Raw genomic sequence first — 23,079 nt, 5'->3', positions numbered from 1 at the left:
AATATAGCTGACAGCACTGATTCTTTAATTTTTTAAATTTCTGGTTCTTGGCTTTAAAATATACCTATCTAGTAGCCAGTGAATAATCAGTATAGCCTTGAAGTTATCTGTAAGACTGATGATTTCTTTCTTAAATCTTGAGGCTACAGTCTTTCCCAATTTAATTCTGCAGTTATTACTTAAGACTTCATTGACTTACTCAACTTTGCACAAGTTAACGATGAGAAACTTGGTCTCCTTTGACTGTCAACTGTACCATCTCCTCCATATACAACCAAACTACACAATCCTTTGCACTGCATGCAGGCAGATATAAAAAACTGTATTTTTATTTTGAACGGTTTTATTTTGAACTATAGAAGAAAAGAGGGCTCTGAGAATTCCGAGGTACCTTGGCAATTACAAATAACATTAGGCACATCAATATATAAGAATTTTTTCTAAAATGCATTTTTTCCCAAACTGTCTCACTCAAAAGCTTAGATTCATCAGGGCATACAATATATAAACTAAGCTTACCTTGCATTCAAGATTTTCCATGATTTGTTGTCAATCTACTATTTCAATAATATTTCTATCATTCTCAGACACAAATTCTCCATTCTGGGAAGGATGGCAGATAATTTCTTTCACACATTTATCCTGGGAATACAATAATATTCAGAGAAAATTTGATGTAACAATTGATTTTAAATTACTTTAAATCATATAGTAATTTAAAATTAATTCAATAACTTCCCAGAAGTTTATTTTGTACTTTGAGAAACTGAGGTAAGGGGCACTAGACTTTGTTCCCTGAGATCTCAGCTGTATTACACTCATCTTCATATCTCCAGAGTTGAATACAGTGCCTGACACATGAAAAACATTAAAATATTAAAATATTTAACTAAATTTCACTTTCTAAGGCCACAAAGAGATGGAATCCTGAAGTTCTGGTCCAATTCTCCCAAGATTAGAACTTTGAAATGTTCTCTAGTTTCTCATATTTGTTCACATATTCTCCCTGAATATACTACAAATATAGCAAACACAAAAGCTGTTCTAGCTCCTCTTTTTAAAGCTCAAAAAGCAATCATCACAGTTGAGTGCATGCATAGTAGGTGGGCAATATTCCTATCAGAGTTCTTAAAAAGCAACATACAGGCAGCTCACAGACACTTCTTCCCTGCCCCATGTAAAAACATGTTAGTTACTCTTCCTATTAGGAAGATTTATTTTTCATCATCTTTGGCACAAATTCTAGAATGCTATATGCCAGGTCCCATGCCCCAATAAATATGCATCCACAAGCAATTATGGAGATAGATAGCTTATTGGGAGGGGGCACTCTTTGGTCAAGTCCCAATGCTAACCTGTGGTTAGGGGGAAAAAAAGAGTAGGGGGAGGGGTGTGGTCCTGTGATTAATCACTGCCCACTCTGCTTAGGGGTATTTATCACAGCCCGCTGTCAGGTAAATCACTGGAAAAACACCTCTTCAGTAATTAATGTGAAGTGACGGATGGACAGCCCCTGGGCCCATTAATCAGGAACATCAGCAGCCTACTGAGATTATGAATGTCAGGATGCATAAACTGCCGGTGGATCAATAGGCCCAGGAATTCATCCAAGGCTCTCATTTCCGAAGTATCTCCGGTACATTAGGCTCCCTCTACCCCTCCCCCAATCTGAAGTGAAAAGCAAGGTTTCAGAACAAAGAGCAGGAGCTGAGGTCTAAAGTGACCACTGAGAGAAAGCAGTCAAGGAAGCTGGCCATGGCTAGGCATGGTCCAGGACAGGTAACACGAGCTATACTGACAAAGAGGCTCTCTCAGAGAAGGCTCAATGTTCCTGCAAAAGAACTAGAAAGACATGGTACACATCCAATTATTCAGAGCCTGATTGTCCATTTTAGAGATCATCAAGAAACTTGGAATTTTTTACCCATTTCCTCATCTACATTTTCTTTCCTTTCATATTAACACCACCAAAGAGTAGAGAGAAATAAGAGAAAAAAAATTCCATTCTTGCAACCTAACACTCCAGGTAAAAATGTTGATTTAAGAGGTAAAACAAGGATTTATAGAAAATAAAATCTGTGAATTACACCTTTGCCTCATCCCTAAGTACCACAATGACGCAATTAAAAGTAGCCAGAGTCTCGAACAAAAAAAAAAGTCCCCACTGAAAGGGTCTGCTCCACTTGTAAAACAGTCTGGAGCTGAGACTATTTCTGTTTACTTGTCATCCCAAGTTTAGTCAAATTTTGTATGGAAAGTAAGCCTGGGCTACAGTCTCATATTGAATACATTCTAGGTTGGCAGTGACGGGAAGGAGACTGCACTTGCTGCCACATCCCGCCAAACCCCAGTGCTGTGCTTTGTGGTCAGACTCAGGCCAGGGCTGCAATTGTTGGTTAGAAAGTATCTCAGAGTTACGGCTGCCTGTTCCGCTAAATCTCATTTCATCCTTCTGATGGATGGATGGACAGATGGCTGCCTGGTGAAAGCAGCATTATCAGCCAGCTTCTATGGAGCCTCTGAATGATGGATAGCCCTCTTTCTACTTTCTCCAAACCACCATCGATCCAAGCCATATTTCAGCGGTCAGAAGCCCAGTAATATTAAGACACACAATCAAGTTAAGTTACTTGCAGTGTAAACCTCTAGAACAGAAATCCTAACACCTCTGCTTTGCTGTCATGAACCACTGCTAAAAATGTTACAGTTTCATTCTTTCTAGCTGCTAACCCAATGAATTCCAACAGCTCAAGCCCAAAAGGAACAGCTGTGCTCCATTCCTAGCAGCTACTTAAAAAGCTAGTTTGCCTGCCAAATTTTTTACTAGCCAGTTCATTTCTGTGAAATGAACTCTGCAGCAGTAGTGAGCAGATCTGTGAATATGTGTATATCCTGTGGAGTGTGAAGCTATTAGAACCATCAAACAACCTAGAGTTTGTCAGTGACATAATCACTGGCCTCAAACATGTGTAGAGCTTTAGACATACTAAACAGACCATCTTTACCAACACCAAGGATAGTGATTAAAACCAGGACAGATTAAAATTATCTTTTGTACATAATCCTAAAATGCTGTTTCTACCCAGTCAGCTTAACTGGCTTCTACCCTCTTGTGTGCATATCAAATGTAATAGTAAGTGCTAATCTTTGCCTGCTTTCACAAGCACAATTCTGTGTCCATTTGCTCTATCACATTCTAGACACTCACCTCAGCTTGTCTGGGTATTTAGACTCCACACTTTTCCTTGCTCCTTCCATGTTATCATCCTGACCTCTTAGATAGCAACTTGGACTTGTATAATTGAATGCTGTGTCAAAGTTATTTCCACTGGTGTGGCTGGAAGAAATGGATTCTGACTCCAGCTTCATGACCACAGATTCCCAGAACCTACCTGCCCTCTTTTGCTTACTTATCTCCAAATGGCTTCTTCTCAAAATGTTTCACTATTAACTATACCCAAAATCAGCTTGGCCTGGCTCCTCTTGAATGAACCGCTGCCATCCTGAGCCTACATTCAGAGAATCAAGTTTGTATTTGTTTATGATGCTAACAGATGTCTCAGTGGAGTAGTAACTGTCTTTCTACTTGCAGTTATGGCAGTTTACTTAATACTTTAATATTTATGCCTTAACAACATCTACAGCTCTGTTTCTATCAAAAAAGAATATGCTATTGCTTAAAGATACTACTTTATTAAAATGTTGCATTAAGAATCCCACTGCCCTTCAAATAAACATTACAGAATTTTTACAGAGTTTTAGAATTAAATTTACTGAAAGGGACTATATAGGTCAGAATTCAACATCCTAGTTTTTCAGAAAAAGACACCGAGAATCCAAGGTTGTAATTTATGTCCATGGTTACACAGATATTAAGTGGCAATGCAAGACTGGAACCTTGGTTACAATTATAAGGGCTGTGCTCATTCTACTATATTTCTCAAACATTCTGTTTTTATCCTTGGAATTTCAGAGAGAATGAGGGCAAGGAGGATTAAGTGTTGTGTGAGTGCCTATGTGTTCCGGGGGAAGGAAGGTGGCCACAAACAATGAAGTTTGGTCACCTATACTATTGTGCTTCCCATCGAGGTTGTCCAAAGGTCATCTGAGAGCCATTCACTATTTTATAGAACAAAACTGGATGAATACCTGACAATTAGATACCTCTACTCCTTTCTCTTCCTTTCTTGAATATCTGCCCCAGTCCTATACAGAAAGTTTTGAAAAGAAAAAACCAGAAAGATATTGAGTGCAAGTAGAAGCAGAGAGCAACAGGCTTTATGACTTAAGCTAAATGAGCAGAGGAGCAATGCGTCCTCTTCATTTCCAAGAATGCCACATTCTGATCAAATACAGAGCACAACTTCACTGACTGGACTTCACCCTCTGGTGGTCAAAATGTGTCACTGCTATATTTCCCAATTTCTAAGCTTACCTCCATAGGGATCTTCAAATCTTATTGCTGAAACCAGGCACAGTGGCTGACGTAGGCAATCCCAGCACTTTGGGAGGCCAAGGTGGGAGTACTGCCTGAAGCTAGGAGTTCAAGACCAATCCGGGCAACATAGCAAGACCCTGTCTCTAAAAAATTTTAAAAAGATAAAAACTTAGCTGGGCATGACAGTGCATACCTGTAACCCTAGCTGCTTGGAAGGCTGAGGCAGGAAGACTGCTTGAGCTCATGAGTTTGAGGCTGCAATAAACTATGATTGTGCCACCATACTCCAGCCTGGGTGACAGAGCAAGACCCAGTCTCAAAACAAACAAACAAAAAGCTTATAGCTGAAAAGAGTCTTCAAAAACCATTTGGTTGAGGGATTTATCTAAGACTATTTGAGTAGTAACTAAGACCAGAACCCAAACTAGCAGTTTTACCACGATTATAGCTGTATTATCAGTTTTCCACTAAGTATATGCTCAGGATATATGCTGAGCAAAGTTTAATTGGGAAGTTAATTGTGCTGAAGAAATAATCACATAATGCACATCAAATCCAAATACATTATCCACACTAATGCTCATTACCATTAAGGATAAATGATCAGGATGACTTTTCCATCCCATTCCCCACAAAAACGTGTCTCATACACTGGGTAAGAGTTCTACTATGACTATTCTTGGCACCAGGGGAAAAAAAAAAAAAACTTCTAACAATTCCCCCTCCCCCAAAAAAAGGTTGTGTTAGATGAGTAATAAGGAATAACAACTCTTTAAACTGTTAGCTTTATATATTCCCTAAGCTCAAATAAAGGCTGATTTATTTACATTAAGCAAATATATTTTAGAATAACCAATTCTGTATACTCATCTGCAAAGCTATCTTAAACCAAGACAAAGATTCTTATCTTTCATTTTAGTCTTTTTAGAGTTTCTACTTAGTTAAGAAAGAACTATTAAACCACGCCCAAGAGAATGATGAGATATTTTTCAAAATCTGCTGCAATGAACCATGTCTAATTTTGTTTCATTACAATTTAGGCCCTACAAGCAAAAGTGAAGTGGTGGTGGAGTAGTGCCACTAGCAGTAGTAGAAGAAGAGAAAGAAGAATCATCAGCTACCATTTACTGAGTGCTTACTATGTGACAGGGATTGTGGTAAATGTTGTATATACATTGTATCTTTTGGGTCCAACTACAGTATTAAGAGAAAGCTATGATTGTCCCAATTTTATATATGAAATCTGAAGCTTAAATAACTGAAGGTCACACAACTTCTAAGTGTTGGTTAGTATTTCAAAGTCCCTGCATTTAAGTACTACACTAGACTGCCTGATATTCAGCAGAATGGTCTCACAATGATGTATTAATTTAATAAATATTCACAATTTGCTTAGAATCCATGTAACTGCAAAGCAATCAAAAGGAGTTCAAATACTGCTGCCGTAAAAATAGAAAACCCAGTAAGATAAGAATGAAGAACTTTAATGCTTTAATGGCATGCCTATTTCCAATAACCTTCCAGACTTAGAAGTGCTAACAATAATTCACTATTGTCTCTGAAACTTCCTCATTCACCTTGCCTCACCCTCAAAGCCATATGGTAAAGAACCTCACCAGGTGTCAGGAGAGAACTCCCTCTCTTCTATTTCCCATAAGAATAATCTCTATTCTTCTTCCTACCAACTCCTCCAAGCATTTGAAAATACTGTCTTTCTCTACTTCCCTTCTCCAGAGGCACATTTCAACATGGGACCATCGACCAGTGAAACTGATGACACACTTCTCACACTGGCAGAAGCTCAAAATAGAATGCAGAGTAAACTATCATATCCTGAGTCTAAAACAGAAGAAATCTGTACATCAAATACCAACTGCAAATGGTATTTTCAGATGCAATCTTAAACAGAATATAATACAGTGTTTTAATATTAGTCTGCCTTGGTCATTTATATTTACTGCCTCTGCTTCTCTGCCTGCAGCTGGACAAAGAATAAACATTTCATGAAAAAAACCGAGTATCAAGACAACAAAAGATACAAAACACATGATTCCAGTAGGATCTTGGAGGTCCCAAAATACATAAACAAACTAGTATGAAAAGGTCTTTCTCATAACATAACGCAATTCATGCCCCCAACTTATTTTACACTCTACTGGCTACAGTCGCCATGCATCAGCACCAACTGATTTCACGCTTTATGGGCTGGGAAACACTCCGCAGCGAAGTCTCTTTCACACTCCACTGACATGGTAACCCCACAGCTCACCAGCTTAACTGCTCCAAGTTTAATGTCAGCACCTATTATTGACCACCTCAAAAAGCAGTCAGATAAAAGCTTTAATATAACTGAAAAATAGCAATATAATATGTAACAGAAAGGCAGAGAGGAAAGTTTGCTTCCTACTCTGCATATGTAACTGGTGGCAGGGGGCAGGAAGAGAAGAAAAAAACTCCCTCCTAAAACTTCCCTCATTACACATCTGGAGGTTGGTCTGTTTCTACAGTTATTGGAAATTAGTTCCTCTCCTGGGTCCATTCTGGGTTTAACTGACATCCTATGGATGACAATAAAGGAGCTCAAATGGATAAGGCTTTGGGCGCTTTACCTCAACCTTGACATGCATTAAACCTGATTTTTTTTTCCTTTTTTAAATTCAGAGAAAAGCTAATAAACTACTGAGTAAATTTTGAAAGTAGAGGCCACCGGACTTAATCTCAGCTAAGTGTCACATATATTATCTCATTTGATCCCAACTACAATACTAAGAGGTAGCTATTATTATCCTAACTTTATAGAGGAGAAATCTGAAACTTAAGTTACTAAAGTTCACACAGTTTCCAAGTGTTGAATAGGATTTCAAAGTCTCTGCACATAACTACTACACTAGACCAGAACACATGCCTTCTAAAAATTGTGTTGGGGTAAAAATGCATAGCACAGAATAGTTTAATTTTTAAAATACCAAATCATAATAACAACAAAAATGAATTAATTATAAACGATGTGGGGTCTGTCTGTTAGAGACAGTATCTGTCGCCTCCCTCCTTGGAGCTACACCAACAAGTGTGAAATGTGCATGGTGAGAAACTGAAAAATCAAAAGCAAGTTTCAGGCAAAGAAAGCATTAGCAACTTAATAAATTTAAGAGTTTCTCTTCTATGCAGTTTCAAAGTTTACTGATTGGAGTTTCAAGAATAACAAATAATTACAATACAGTAACTTCTTCAAAACAATGTTACTTTAAGGAACAGAATGCCTGTATACAGGGCTACAGAAGGCTTTCAAAAAAGAATCATCTGCTGAAGGAACATGGCTCAGGTATTTAAACAATTTTTATCTAGTATTCTTATGATACAAAGAGAAAGATAATTGTTAAAGATGGGTAAAAACCAACAATAGGCAATGGCAATTTTTTTTTAACCATCAAAAAATACTTATTAAGTGCACATATTGTATTGACATCACTGGTGGGGTAGTAGATGGTGGGGTAGTAGAAATTATAAGGTAGAACTACAAGTAACATTATGGTTTAAAACACATGTGTTAAAAATAAAGCTTCCCCTTAAGATGTCTCTACCTAATTGGAAAGATTTTTTTAAAATGTTGTTTTAAGGGAATATATGTCTCTAACTGCCAAATAAAGAGAAAAGCAGTAAATGATAGAAAGCAGAGCAGAAAAATATCACTAACGGTTTGGAATGGGTGAGGAAAATGTCATAAAGTGGGTGGAACTGAGGCTAGGCCTTTAGAAGCAGATACTCAAACACAGAATTGAAGGGAGACATTACAAGTGGAAAGAACAGACTCAACATGTGAAGAGGCAAAAAGTCAGAAAGTGTTATTTTGGAGAGTTACAGAAACTAGTTGTCTTAGTTCAGGCTGCTATAACAAAGTACCACAGACTGGGTGGCTTAAGCACAACAAAAATTTCTCATAATTCTAATAGCTAGAAGTCCAAGATCAGGGTGCCAGCATGGCCTGGTTCTGGAGCAGGCCCTCTTCTAAGTTGCAGTGGGTTGAGAATATATGTATATATGTATATGTATATGTGTATGTGTATGTGTATGTATATGTATATGAATATATGTATATGTTTTCTCATATAGCAAAAAAGAGAGCAGGCTAGCTCCCTGGCTGCTTCTTGTCTTTTGTTTGTTTTGTTTTTGAGATGGAGTTTTTGCTCTTGTTGCCCAGACTGGAGTGCAATGGTGTACTCTTAGCTCACTGCAACCTCTGCCTCCTGGGCTCAAGTGATTCTCCTGCCTCAGCCTCCCAAGCAGCTGGGATTACAGGCACGCGCCACCACGCTGGCTAATTTTTTGTATTTAGCAGGGACAGGGTTTCACCACATTGGTCAGGCTGGTTTCGAACTCCTGACCTCAGGTGAGCCACCCGCCTCAGCCTCCCAAAGTGCTAGGACTACAGGGGTGAGCCACCACACCTGGCCCCTGGCTTCTTCTTAAAAAGGTAGTCATCTCATTCATGAGAGCTCCACCCTCATGACTAAATTACATCTGGAAGGCCCCACCTCCAAATACCATCATACTGGGGACTAGATTTCAACATATGAGTTTAGGGAGAACACAAACATTCAGTCCCCAATACTAGTCTGGGCTACAGCCAAAGGTTCATTGTAGCAAAGCTATTTACTTTGTATAACTATTTTCATACTGAAAGAAAGAACTGAACCATAACTTGCCCACATTAAATTCTACTCCACAATCCAAATAATATCCATAAATTCCTACCTTGATGTCTGACAATGCTTGCTCTGGAAACAGTAGCAGCTGATAATATATGTATCAAATCAATCAAATAAACAAGATACATATTCATCTGAGATGAATGGCATAGCCACTGTGGATCTAGATATGGTAACTGGCCTTACTACTACTACAATAATTCTTGGAAAAGATAAGCCCTATCCCCATTACCCTTACCTTTCCAGTTTCATTTCCTGGTATGATGTGATATTTCTAGTCTCCTCAGAAGTTTTAATTCCATCCAACCCATGCTTTCATCAATAGAACATATAACCTTACAAGGTTTTTTGCTATTTGTTTTTTTGAAAAAGAGTCTCACTCTGGCACCCAGGCTGGAGTGCACTGATGCAATCACAACTCACTGCAATCTCTGCCTCCCTGGCTCAAACTATTCTCATAACTCAACTTCCAAAATAGCTGGGATTACAGGCATACCCCACCATGGTCAGCTAATTTTTTGTATTTATAGTAGAGATGAGGTTTCCCTGTGTTGGCAAGGCTGGTCTTAAACTCCAGGTCTCAAGTCATCTGCCCACCTAGGCCTCCCGAAGTGCTGGGATTACAGGAGTGAGGTGCCACACCCAGCCAAACTTACAGTTTGCATGACAGAATAACATCTTGAAAGGAAAGGTGAAATACAGTATTTCCACCCCACCCTCCAGCTATTTGTTTCAGAGCTGTATTAGCAGAACCCAACAACTAAAATACCTTCCATTCAAACTGCCCACAAAACTTAGAAGCTGCTCTGCTCTTGTCTCACTTCTTCCCCTCCCCGCCTCCTCTATAACTTACACACAACCACCTCACTCTGCTGTCCACTTTCCCCAACTGCTGCCCAACAATTCACAGGCTGTCACAGATTGTCAGCACTGCGTTTGGGGACTTGAGAAGTACTCTTGTGGGACAGCACAGTGTGTTAGTACAGCATTTTCCCAGACACAATGTCACTCTTTATAGCCAGCTGCAAATTAGTTTCTTCTTAAAAAAAAATAATACTCCTAATAAGACAGGTACAAGGAGATTTCAAATAACCAAGATTAAAACTCATTTTGATTTGTTCTGATACCAAGGCCTTTCCAGTCATGCACAATGAAATCCTACGCTTCTAGTCACACGAGCTATGCAAAACATCTAGAAATACCTAAGACTGTTTTCTGATGCTAACAAAAGCAAAAAGACTAAGAAAAAAACCAAATCTAAGGATAATCTTGTTCCTCTCTTTTTTCTGTGCCTATAGTTCCTCATCCCTGGATTCTATTTGAGACTACACAGTTTAAACTCAGCTCTCAACATCAACGTTTATTTCTCACTGTGTTTAGCTGTGCAAAGCCATTTAAGAGAAAATTCGGCAAATCACCAGTATTGTGTCATAATTTCCATCTAAGTTTTGCAATGTGCGTCAGCTGCACATGAGTATATTTATCTTCTGACAATCGCTGTGACCAACCCTCTGGTTACCATTAAAGCTATCACCCTATGCATCGGCTGGCCCATTGTCACTGGCTACACAGGAGAGTCAGAAGCTGAAATATACTCAAAAGATCATCAGAGGATGTGAGTAAGAAAACCTCACAAAACAGCAGGTTTTATCAACCTACTAAATCTTCCTTGAAAAAGAAATTTTTAACTGACAATAAATACGTATAGGGTAATATTTAAACATTAAAATCAGTTACCTTTTTTCATTTCTAAGTTATTTAACAACATTTTTCATTCTGTTTTATAATACTTTACTATTTAAATGACTCCCTATTCTTCCTGAATCAGTTAATCAAACCCTTGAAATAACACTGCATCTTTGCTGCTTACTATATAACTAGGGAAGCCAGAACTTGTTAAGAAGGATGTTAACTCTCACTGTTACACTGGAAAGAGACAGAGCAAAGCTAGTAATCCAACTTTGAAAACTCATCCCAATATTTAAACAGCACCTGTTCTCTCTACTACAAACAATAAAATTAAAACAGTAAACAGAAGTAAGAAGATCTTCAAAAGACCCTACATCTTTCAGAAAACTGCCATTTTCAAACTTGTTTTACATGACAGTTGCAAAATAAAATGACACTGTAAAAACAAAATACAAGCGAACAAATCTTTAAACAGACAATATTTCTATAAAATATGAATAAAGGCAACTTACCATATAAGTGACATTTTATTTTCTTAATAATGAAACTCTACAACATGCAGATACACTGTGTCTGAAGGCAAATTGTACAAAAGTTCCTTTCTGACCAACAGCAGCCTCACCTAAAAAACAGTAATAATAAAAGTTATTTTTATACAGTTATTTCTTTGACACCTGTCTAGGCACTTAAATTATTTCACTTTGTAAATACTAAGAGTTTAACACAGTGATTTGCCACACAATGTGCAATGAAGACACACAAACAAAAACACTTTTTAGAAGCTCATCAACCAATCAGAATAAGGAAAAGGCATCTTCTGTCATTCTCAGACCTGCGGACAGAAAAGTATAACTGTCAACAACAACAAAAAAGATAAGACACAAAATAACAAAAATCACAAAAAGAGACCAGGCATGGTGGCTCACGCCTATAATCCAGCACTTTGGGAAGCCAAGGCAGACAGACCACTGGAGCTCAGGGTTTCGACACCAGCCTGGACAACATGGCAAACCCCATCTCTACCAAAAACATACAATCAGCCAAGCATGGTAGCATGCACTTGTACTCCCAGCTATTCAAGAGGCTGAGTTGGGAGCATCACTTGAGGCCAGAAGGTCAAGGCTGCAGTGAGCTGTGATTGCACCACTGCACTCCAAACTGGGTGACAGAATGAGATCCCATCTCAAACATGCACACACACAGACACAGAAACACACATATACAGATGTTCAACTTACAATCGTTACTATAGTTTTAACACATGGGATAGGTTACGGAACATGATGGATACTCAGTAAGTATATGCTGGCTGGCTGACAGGCCAGCCGAATGGTGGAAGGATTAAAAAATAAAACCCTTTGGGAGGCCAAGGCGGGTAGATCATGAGGTCAAGAGATCGAGACCATCCTGATCAACAAGGTGAAACCCCGTCTCTACTAAAAATACAAAAAATTAGCTGGGCACGGTGGCGTGTGCCTGTAATCCCAGCTACTCAGGAGGCTGAGGCGGGAGAATTGCTTGAACCCAGGAGGCGGAGGTTGCGGTGAGTCGAGATCGCGCCATTGCACTCCAGCATGGGTAACAAGAGCGAAACTCTGTCTCAAAAAAATAAATAAAACCTCCTCAGTTAGCAAAGAAATGCAATCTAAACATACTTTGTTCTGCTATATAAATGGCAAATATTAAAAAAAAAAGGCTCTATTTTGCTGAAAGTCAACAGATAGGGGTCAAACACACTGGCAGTAGAGATATAATATGGAAAGCTGTGAACACTATGTTTTGGAAACTTTTGTGTGTCAAAAAGCCTTTGACGAGGCAATTCTCCTTTGATTAATTTATCATAAAAAGGTAACTGGACTTCTACAAGGATATTTACTTATTCCAGAACTGTTTATAGTAGTAGAAAAAAATTTATTTGGGCTCTGGGGTACATGTGCACATCCTGCATCCTGCAGGATTCTTGCATAGGTACATATATGCCATGGTGGTTTGCTGTCTCCATCACCTCACCCCTGTTGCCTGCATCAGGCATTTCTCCCTGTGTTATCCCCTCCCGTCCTCCCCGCCCATACACCCTCCGCTGTCCCTTACCTCCCTAACCTAGCCCTGTGAATGTTGTTCCCCTCCCTGTGCCCAAGTATTCTCGTTGTTCATCACTCGCCTATGAGTGAAAACGTGGTATTTGGTTTTCTGTTCTTGTGTCAGTTTGCTGAGAATGATGGTTTCTAGATTCATCCATGTCTCTACAAAGGACACAAACTCATCATTTCTTAAGGCTGCATAGTATTCCATGGTGTGTATGTGCCACATTTTTTTTGTCCAGCCTATTATGAATGGGCATTTGGATTGGTTCCAGGTATTTGCTATTGTAAACATCACCGCAATGAACATACATGCATGTGTCTTCATGATAGAACAATTTATAATCCTTTGGATATATACCCAGTAATAGGATTGCTAGGTCAAATGGAATTTCTATTTCTAGATCCTCGAGAAATGTACACTTTCTTCCACAATGGTTGAACTAATTTGCACTCCCACCAACAGTGTAAAAGCGTTCCTTTTTCTCCACATCTTCTCTAGCATCTGTTGTCTCCAGATTTTTTAATGATCACCATTCTAACTGGCGTGAGATAGTATCTCAATGTAGTTTTGATTTACATTTCTCTAATGACCAGTGATGATGAGCATTTTTCATGCTTGTTGGCCACATATTTGTCTTCTTTTGAAAAGCATCTGTTCATATCCTTTGCCTACTTTTGAATGGGTTTGTTTGCTTTTTTCCTGCAAATTTGCTTTAGTTCTTTGTAGATTTTGGATATTAGCCCTTTGTCTGATAAGTAGATTGTGAAAATTTTTTCCCATTCCGTTGGTTGCCTGTTTACTCTAATGATTGTTTATTTTGCTGTTGCAGAAGCTCTTAAGTTTAATTAGGTCCCATTCGTCTATTTTGGCTTTTGTTGCCATTGCTTTTGATGAAGTCCTTGCCTTTGCCTATGTCCTGAATGGTTTTGCCTAGGTTTTCTTCTAGGTTTTTATGGTGTTAGTTCTTATGTTTAAATCTTTAATCTATCTGAGAATAATTTTTGTATAAGGTGTAGGCAAGGGGTCCAGTTTCAGCTTCCTGCATACGGCTAGACAGTTTTCCCAACAACATTTATTAATCAGATAATCCTTTCCCCATTGCTGGTTTTTGTCAGGTTTGTCAAAGATCAGGTGGTTGTGGATGTGTGGCGTTGCCTCCAAGGCCTCTGTTCTGTTCCATTGGTCTATATCTCTGTTTTGGTACCAGCACCACACACACTGTTTTGATTACTGTAGCCTTTTAGTATAGCTTGAAGTCAGGTAGCGTGATGCCTCCAGCTCTGTTCTTTTTGCGTAGAATTGTCTTGGCTATGTGGGCTCTGTTTGTTTCCATATGAAGTTTAAAGTGGTTTTTTCCAGTTCTGTGAAGAAGGTCAATGGTAGCTTCATAGGGATAGCATTGAATCTATAAATTACTTTGGGCAGTATGGCCATTTTCATAATATTGTTTCTTCCTAACCATGAGCATGGAATGTTTTTTCATCTGTTTGTGTCCTCTCTTATTTCCTTGATCAGTGGTTTGTAGTTCTCCTTAAAGAGCTCTTTTACTTCCTTTCTTAGTTGTATTCCTAGGTATTTTATTCTTTGTAGTAATTGTAAATTGAAGTTTGCTCATGATTTGGTTCTCTGTTTATCTGTTATTGGTGTATAGAAATGCTTGTGATTTCTGCACACTGATTTTGTATCTTGAGACTTTGCTGAAGTTGCTTATCAGCTTAAGGAAGTTTTGGGCTGAGATGATGGGGTCTTCTAAATATACGATCATATAATCTGCAAATAGGAACAATTTGACTTCTTCTTTTCCTAATTGAATGCCCTTTGTTTCTTTTTCTTGCCTGATTGCTCTGGCTAGAACTTCCAATACTATACTGAATAGGAGTGGTGAGAGAGGGCATCCTTGTTTAGTGCCAGTTTTTAAAGAAAATGCTTCTAATTTTTGCCCATTCAGTATGATACTGGCTGTGGGTTTGTCGTAAATAGCTTTTATTGTTTTCAGATACATTCCGTCGATACCTAGTTTACTGAGAGTTTTTAGCATAAAGGCTGTTGAATTTTGTTGAAGGCCTTCTCTGCGTCTGTTGAGATGATTATGCGGTTTTTGTCTTTGGTTCTGTTTATGTGGTGAATTACGTTTAAAGATTTGCGTATGTTTAACCAGCCTTGCATCCCCCGTTTGAAGCCTACTTGATCATGGTGGATAAGCTTTTTGATGTGCTGTTGGATTTGGTTTGCCAGTATTTTGTTGAAGATTTTTGCATCAATGTTCATCATGGATATTGGCCTGTAGTTTTCTTTTTAAGTTGTGTCTCTGCCAGATTTTGGTATCAGGATGATGTTGGTCTCACAGAAACAGATCGGGAGGATTCCCTCTTTTTGTACTGTTTGGAATAGTTTCAACAGGAATGGTATCAGCTCCTCTTTGTATGTCTGGTAGAATTCAGCTGTGGACCCATCTGGACCTGGACTTTTTTTGGTCGGTAGGCTATTAATTGCTGCCTCAACTTCAGACCTTGTTATTGGTCTCTTCAGCAATCAACTTCTTCTTGGCTTAGTCTTGGGAGTGTACAAGTGTCCAGGAATTTATCAATTTCTTCCAGATTTACTGCTGTATGTGCATAGAGTTGTTTGTAGTAATCTCTGATGGTAGTCTGTATTTCCAAAGAATCGGTAGTGATCTCCCGTTTATCGTTTTTTATTGTATCTATTTGATTCTTCTCTCTTTTCTTTTTCATTCGTCTAGCTAGCAGTCTATTTTGTTGATCTTTTCAAAAAACCAGCTCCTGGATTTATTGATTTTTTGAAGGGTGTTTTGTGTGTCTATCTCTTTCAGGTCTACTCTGATGTTAGTTATTTCTTGTCTTCTGCTAGCTTTTGAGTTTTTTTTTATCTTGCTCCTCCAGGTCTTTCCATTTTGACAACAGGGTGCCGATTTTGGATCTTTTCTTGTTTCTCATGTGGGCATTTATTGCTATAAATTTCCCTCTAGACATTGCTTTAAATGTATCCCATAGGATCTGGTATGTTGTGTCTTCATTCTTGTTGATTTCAAAGCACATTTTTATTTCTGCCTTCATTTCATTGTTTATCCATTCGTCATTCAGGAGCAAGTTGTTCAGTTTCCATGTGATTGTACGGTTTTGAGTGCTATTCTTAATCCTGATTTCTAATTTGATTGCGCTGTTTTCTGAGAGACTGTTTGTTATGATTTCCATTCTTTTGCATTTGCTGAGAAGTGATTTACTTCCAATTATGTGGTCAATTCTGGAGTAAGTGCAATGTGGTGCTGAGAAGAATGTGTGTTCTCTGGATTTGGGGTGGAGTGTCCTGTAAATGTCTATTAGGTCCGCTTGGTACAAGCTTATGTTCAAGTCCTGGATATCCTTGTTGGCTTTTTGTCTGGTTGATCTGTCCAATATTGTTAGTGGAGTGTTGAAGTCTCCCACTATTACTGTGCATGAGTCTAAGTCTCTTTGTAGGTCATGAAGAACTTGGTTTATGTATCTGGGTGCTCCTTCATTGGGTGCATATATATATTTAGGATAGTGAGATCTTCTTGCTGCATTGATCCTTTTACTATTATGTAATGCTCTTTGTCTCTTTTGATCTTTGTTAAAGTCCGTTTTATCAGAGACTAGGATTGCTACCCCATCTTTTTTTTTTTTTTTGCTCTCCACTAGCTTAGTAAAACTTCTTCCATCCCTTTATTTTGAGTCTATGTGAGTCTTTGCATGTGAGATGGGTCTCCTGAATAAAGCACACTGATGGGTCTTGACTTTTTATCCAGTTTGCCAGTCAGTGTCTTTTAAATGGGGCGTTTAGGCCATTTACATTCAACGTTAATATTATGTTTGAATTTGATCCTGCCATTTTGTTACTGGCTGGTTGTTTTGCCTGTTAGTTGACGTGGCTCCTTCATTGCGTCATTGTCCTTTACCATTTGGTACGTTTTGCAGTGGCTGGTACTGTTTGTTCCTTTCCCTGTTTAGTACTTCCTTCAGTAGTAGCTCTTGTAAGGCAGGTCTTATAGCGACAAAATCTCTCAGCAATTGCTTGTCCATAAAGGATTTTATTTCTCCTTCACTTATGAAGCTTAGTTTGGCCAGATATGAAATTCTGGGTTGAAAGTTCTTTTCTTTAAGGATGTTGAATATAGGCCCCACTCCCTTCTAGTTTGCAGGGTTTCTGCTGAGAAATCCACTGTGAGCCTGATGGTCTTTCCTTTGTGGGTGACTTGACCTTTCTCTCTGGCTGCCCTTAGGATTTTTTCCTTCATTTCAACTCTGGTGAATCTGACAACTATGTGCCTTGGGGCTGCTCTTCTTGAGAAGTATCTCTGTGGTGTTCTCTGTATTTCCTGGATTTGAATGTTGGCCTGCCTTGTTAGGTTGGGAAAGTTGTCTTGGATAATATCTTGAAGAGTGTTTTCCAACTTGGATTCATTCTCCCCTTCACATTCAGGTACGCCGATCAAGGGTAGATTAGGTCTTTTCACATAATCCCATAGTTCTTGGAGGCTTTGTTCATTTCTTTTCACTCTTTTTTTTCTAATCTTGCCTTCTCATTTGATTTCATTGATCTGATCTTCTATCTCTGATATCCTTTCTTCTGCTTAATTCAGCTGTTGAAACTTCTGTATGCCTCACCAAGTTCTAGTGCTGTTTTTCAGCTCCATCAAGTCGTTTATGTTGTTCTCTAAGCTGGTTATTCTAGTTAGCATTTCGTCTAATCTTTTTTCAAGGTTCTTAGTTTCTTTGCATTGGCTTAGAAAATGGTCTTTTAACTCAGAGAAGTTTGTTATTATCCACCTTCTGGAGCCTGCTTTTGTCAATTCATCAGATTCATTCTCTCTTTTTTTGTTCCCTTGATGGTGAGAAGCTGTGATCCCTGGGAGAAGAGGTGTTGTGTTCTTTGATGGTTTCATCCTTTTTTGTGCTGTTTTTTTCCCATCTTCGTGCATTTATCTCCCTTTAATCTTTGAAGTTGGTAATTTCAGGAGGAGTCTGAGTGGACTTTTTTTCTATTGAGGTGGGAGCTGTATCTCTTTTGGCTTGTAGAGGGGCATTGCTGGGCTCTCTAGGATTCAGGCAGGTTGCTCCAAGTCCTTCCCTGGAGTTTGTTTGCAGGTGAGATTGGCCCCACCTTCCCAACAGCATCTCTCCCAGAGCTGGATCTTCCTGGTTGGGGTCAAGCTGGTGTATTTGCTGCCAAGCTCTCTAGCGAGGGCTTCAGTCTGAGTTCTGTGGAGGTGTGGCCTGCCAGTCCTTATAGTCTGTTTCCCTGCTTTTAACTCTGCCTCCCTCTGTGGGACAGTCTGTCTCGCTGGCATTAACTCCCACACAGGTCCCTGCGACTACTTGCCACCGGCAGTAGCCACTGCTCAGATTTGCATCAACTACCCACAGCACCACACCGTCTGGCAGGGCTCTTGTGGGCCATGGGTTGCAGGAGGGATGAGGTAAGCACAGAATCCGAATTAAAGCACCAAGGGGGTTAAGTCCCCCCAACCCTCTGACCCTCCAAGCAGACTACACATTTCAGGTGGGGATGGGTCCCCCTCCCCCATCCCGTCTTGTTTGGCCTCCTGGGCGGCTCTCGCCCTTCGGCTCCTTTCCTGGGCCTATTTTCAGAGTCCTATCAGTCCTATAGAAATGAACCTGGCACCTCGTTTGGAATTGTGAAGTCCTCTAGCCCTCTGCGTCTCATTCACTGGGAGGTGCATTCCAGTGCTGGCTTCTCTTGGCCATCTTGGCACCTGCCCAGTAGTAAAAATTTTAAATGTCCACCCACATCAGTCAGGTTAAATAAATTATGGTACATCCACACTGTAGAAAACTATGAAGACATACAAAGAAAGATCTACAAAACCTATTATTGAGCTGAAAAAAAAAAGAAGAATTTATCAAGGAGTTAAATATGAAGAAAACTTTAAAACACTCCTGAAAGACACAAAAGTAGATCTGACAAATGGAAAGATATTCTTTGTTCTTGTACAGAAATCTCAGCACAAACCAACAGCATTAAAATGTCAGTTTTCCATATGTTCATTTATAAACTTAACATAAACTCAATATATTCAAAAGCGTTTTTATTAAGAAGACAAGCTGATACTAAAGTTCAACAGAAAAATAAACATGCAAGAATTGTCAAGAAAACATTAAAAATTATAAAAGCTAGCCTTGACATACTATCAAGCCTCTTGATTGAAAGTGTGTAATAATAATATAGAAATAGAAAGTCTAGAAATAAACCAAATAAAAATTTAATATATGATAAAGGTAGAGTATCAAAGAACACATTGGGGCAAAATTAGTCTTTCTATTCATTTTTAAATAACCCATACCTCCAAATAGATCAAGTATCCTAATTAACAACTAAAACCACACAAGTACTAGAAGAAAACATGGGTGAATTATTTACCATGCGTACAAGGGAAACCTCTAATTTTAATCCAAAGTTCAGATAAAACAAAAAACTCAAAAACTGGACTAAATAAAGGTCTAAACATTCATATCCACACACAAACACTACAAACTAAAAGAAAATATTTGTAACATACATCACCAGTAAAGAGCTAATATTCCTCATATATTAAAAACTCCTAAAAATTGAGAAAGGGGAAGGGACCAAACATCTAATGGAAAAAAATGAAGACACACTTCACACGAAAAGATTAAAAAATGACCCTTAAACATACAAAAACATGTTCAACTTCACTAATAAGAGAAACAAATATTAAAACTATACTGAGATACTGTTTCTTATCTATCAAGTTGGCAAAAATTAAAAAGTATGCCAATACACTCTGATGAAGAGGTTGTGGGGAAACTAACCCTCTCATACACTGCTGATGGGAATTCAAATTCGTACAACCCCTGCAGAAAAGGATTTAGCAATACTTAAGAAAACTACATACGCTTTTAACTTTTGGTCCAACCATTCCATTTTAAAAATTTATCCCAAAATACACCTTCAACATACCAAAATACACATGGACAAGGTTGCAGTACTTTCTGTAAATTCAAAATATTAGAAACAGCACAAGAGTACAAAAGAGTTATCTATAGTATGCTACCTTTTGTGTAAGAATGAAAGAAAAATAAGAAAATATATATCTATCTCCTCAATCCTGAGGGAAAAAAACACATGAAGGATACCTGGAAGAATCATGAAATTGGTAACCTACAGAGGACAGGTTAGAGCGAGGACAGAAGGAATGAGTGACAGTGCCCTGAGTATATACCTTTTTTGTAGAGTTCTGACTTTTGGAAATATGTTGATGTTTCACATACTGAAGAATAAATAAGATCAATTAGGACTGAGTGAAAAAGAATATAAATAGAAATAAATGAAGCAAACTATATTTCAAATGAGTAACATAACCCCAGGGAGGAGGGAAAGAATGTTAGAGAAGGAAAATTAATCCAAGTAACTTTTGAACATGGTTTTAGATAAGCACCGTCTAACAGAAATATAATGAAGCCACATATCTAATTTAACATTTTCTAGTAGCCACATTAAAGTGAAATTAATTTTATTAATATAGTTTATCTAATACATCTAAAAATATTTTGACACACAATCAACATAAATTATGATTAAAATATCAATGAGATAGTTCCTATTTATTTTGTAGTAAGTTTTCAAATCCAATGTACATTTTACACCTGCAACACATCTCTATTGTGGCTGATAGCAACCCTATCATTACACAGTACAGATTTAGATTAAATGCCCTTGGCTAAAGTGAAAAAAACTATAAACAAACATTGAATTCTACTTATGAGGTGTCTTTTAAATGGTGGTATGAGTTAACAATTCTTAAACTATTTTCTTATATTCTAGAATTGATCTGATAAGCAAAAATATGAGTAATAGGGCCACGTTTCTCATTGTTGGAAAACAGAGCTACAAATATGGAGTGAAGCAAAGGACAGAATAAACCCTGTAGTGTTGGGTCAGAGTCTAAGGTATCTGTATAAACTCACTGCTTTAAATAAAGATGTACTAGTGTGTGCACACATACGCACAAACACACACATTTCCTCCTCTCAAATATATCTATTTCCTAGATATCTGCTGAGAAGGCCTAGAAGCAATAACAGTCGCAACCAAGAAAGACATCTACAGTCCAGACTGTGGCTTTTAAAGTCATTCTCTATGAAAAGGAACCAGGGCTCCAAGAGGAAATTCCTTATTCCAAGGCGGGGGCTGGGAAAGTGCAAGATGAGCCTAGAGTATGTGCTCAAAGAATGACAGGGGCATGTCAAAAGAATTGAAGGGGCTCCCACTGACCAAGTCAGAGACTGTCAAAATAAACAAAGTGCTATTATAAACAAGCGTAGAGGGAATAATGGAATTAGAATATCACCACTTAGGAACCATTATGAAAATTAGGCAGAAATCACCAATGGATATTGAAATTAGCGAGCAAAAGTTCAAGGAGTAACAAGATGTTTACAACAAATGGATACTAAAATTAGTGAGTGAAAGTTCAAGTAGTGACAGGATATTTACCAAGTCTCTGTATTTTTTCACAAGCTACTTTAAAATTACAACAGGACTGTCAATGTGAATTACAAAGAGAATACAATGCTACCAAGCTATACACTTAAAAATGGTTCAGGCCGGGGGCAGTGGCTCATGCCTGTAATCCCAGCACTTTGGGAGGCCGAGGCGGGTGGATCACGAGGTCAAGAGATCGAGACCATCCTGGTCAACAGGGTGAAACCCTGTCTCTACTAAAAATACAAAAAATTAGCTGGGCATGCTGGCGCGTGCCTATAATCCCAGCTACTCAGGAGATTGAGGCAGGAGAATTGCCTGAACCCAGGAGGCGGAGGTTGCGGTGAGCCGAGATTGCGCCATTGCACTCTAGCCTGGGTAACAAGAGCGAAACTCCGTCTCAAAAAAAAAAAAAATGGTTCAAATAACTGGGCAAGGTGGCTCAAGCCTGTAATACCTCAGGCCTATAATCCCAGCACTTTGGAAGGCAGGCGGATCATGAGGTCAAGAGATCAAGATCATCCTAGCCAATTTGGTAAAACCCCGTCTCTACTAAAAATACAAAAATTAGACGGGCATGGTAGTGCGTGCCTGTAGTTCCAACTACTAGGGAGGCTGAGGAAGGAGAATCGCATGAACCTGAGAGGCAGAAGTTGTAGTGAGTGGAGATTGAGCCATTGTCCTCCAGCCTGGGTGACGGAGCAAGACTCTGTCTCAAAAAAAAGGGGGGGGAGGGTTCAAACATAAAAATAAATTACATATATTTTACCACAAAAAAATTACAAAAGGAAAAACAGTAGCAATCAAGTGATCTAAAATCATATTACCAGTATTTGAACATCTTGTGCCTCCTGATATGATGCAAAGGCATAACAATACTTTGTGGTACTCCTGCCAAAAATGAATAATCTTAATCCAATCATGAGAAAACATCAGATAAACCCAAACTGTTCTAGATTGAAAGGTCCCCGCAAACACTTAGCACAGTGGATAAAAACAAACATAGACCCACACCAAAGCACATCATTGTGAAATTTCAGAACACTGAGGACAAAGCAGATCTAACGAGTTTTGAGTGAAAAGATCCAAACGAAGGAAGAAGAGCGTTCACATTGGCTTAAGACTTCTCAAAAGCAACAAAGGATGAAGAGGAAAAAGAAACTATGCCTTCAAAATTCTGAAGAAAAATATTTCCAATCTAGAGTTTTACACTTACCAAAACTATATTCATCATATATGAAAATAGAAACCAAAAATATTTTCAGACATGGAAAGGCTCAAAAAATTACCTACCATGTATGCTTTCCCAGAAAGTTACTAGAAGATTGAGAATTATAAAGTTCTTACAAATTGAGGAAAGACTGATTGTTCATAACTATAGTAAAAAGTTGGCAAGGACTACTTACACTCATTCGATTGTAAAAACAACTCACTTTTCTTTTACAAGCCAATCAGCGTTAGCTTAGCCCTTTACTTCTGAAAGTCAGCCAATTTAAAGTTAGGGAGAAAGTCACAACAATAAAACACCCAAGTGCCAACCAATCAACAATGGTTTCACCCAAGTAACCATTCCTCTATAGATTATGTTAATCCACTTCTGCTGCCTCTTAAAATTTTCTAATCCCTGAGCATCACACTTCCCCAAAACACTGTATAAAA

General features: G+C 38.5%; 1 protein-coding gene across 45 annotated transcripts in view; it reads right to left on the bottom strand.

The window, feature by feature from the left end:
• Positions 1 to 23,079, bottom strand: part of R3HCC1L (R3H domain and coiled-coil containing 1 like) — a 100,089-nt gene that overhangs the window by 58,055 nt on the left and 18,955 nt on the right. For 32 of the 45 annotated variants that reach the window (XM_078344040.1, XM_078344028.1, XM_078344043.1 and 29 more), the window contains 2 exons: positions 11,346 to 11,455; positions 520 to 642 (listed from right to left, as the gene is read on the bottom strand). In XM_078344040.1, the coding sequence (XP_078200166.1) occupies positions 520 to 526 (7 nt within the window). In that variant the 5' untranslated portion in view covers positions 527 to 642; positions 11,346 to 11,455. Of the gene's footprint in view, positions 1 to 519; positions 643 to 4,149; positions 4,207 to 11,345; positions 11,456 to 23,079 lie in introns of all 45 variants that reach the window. The other 13 variants (XM_078344060.1, XM_078344054.1, XM_078344058.1 and 10 more) reach the window with 2 other exon arrangements.

Source organism: Callithrix jacchus, chromosome 12 (genome assembly GCF_049354715.1).
Source record: "Callithrix jacchus isolate 240 chromosome 12, calJac240_pri, whole genome shotgun sequence".
NCBI classification, from domain to species: domain Eukaryota; kingdom Metazoa; phylum Chordata; class Mammalia; order Primates; family Cebidae; genus Callithrix; species Callithrix jacchus.
The sequence above is the reverse complement of the archived record's forward strand: the minus strand, read 5'-3'. Positions and strand labels throughout refer to the sequence as shown.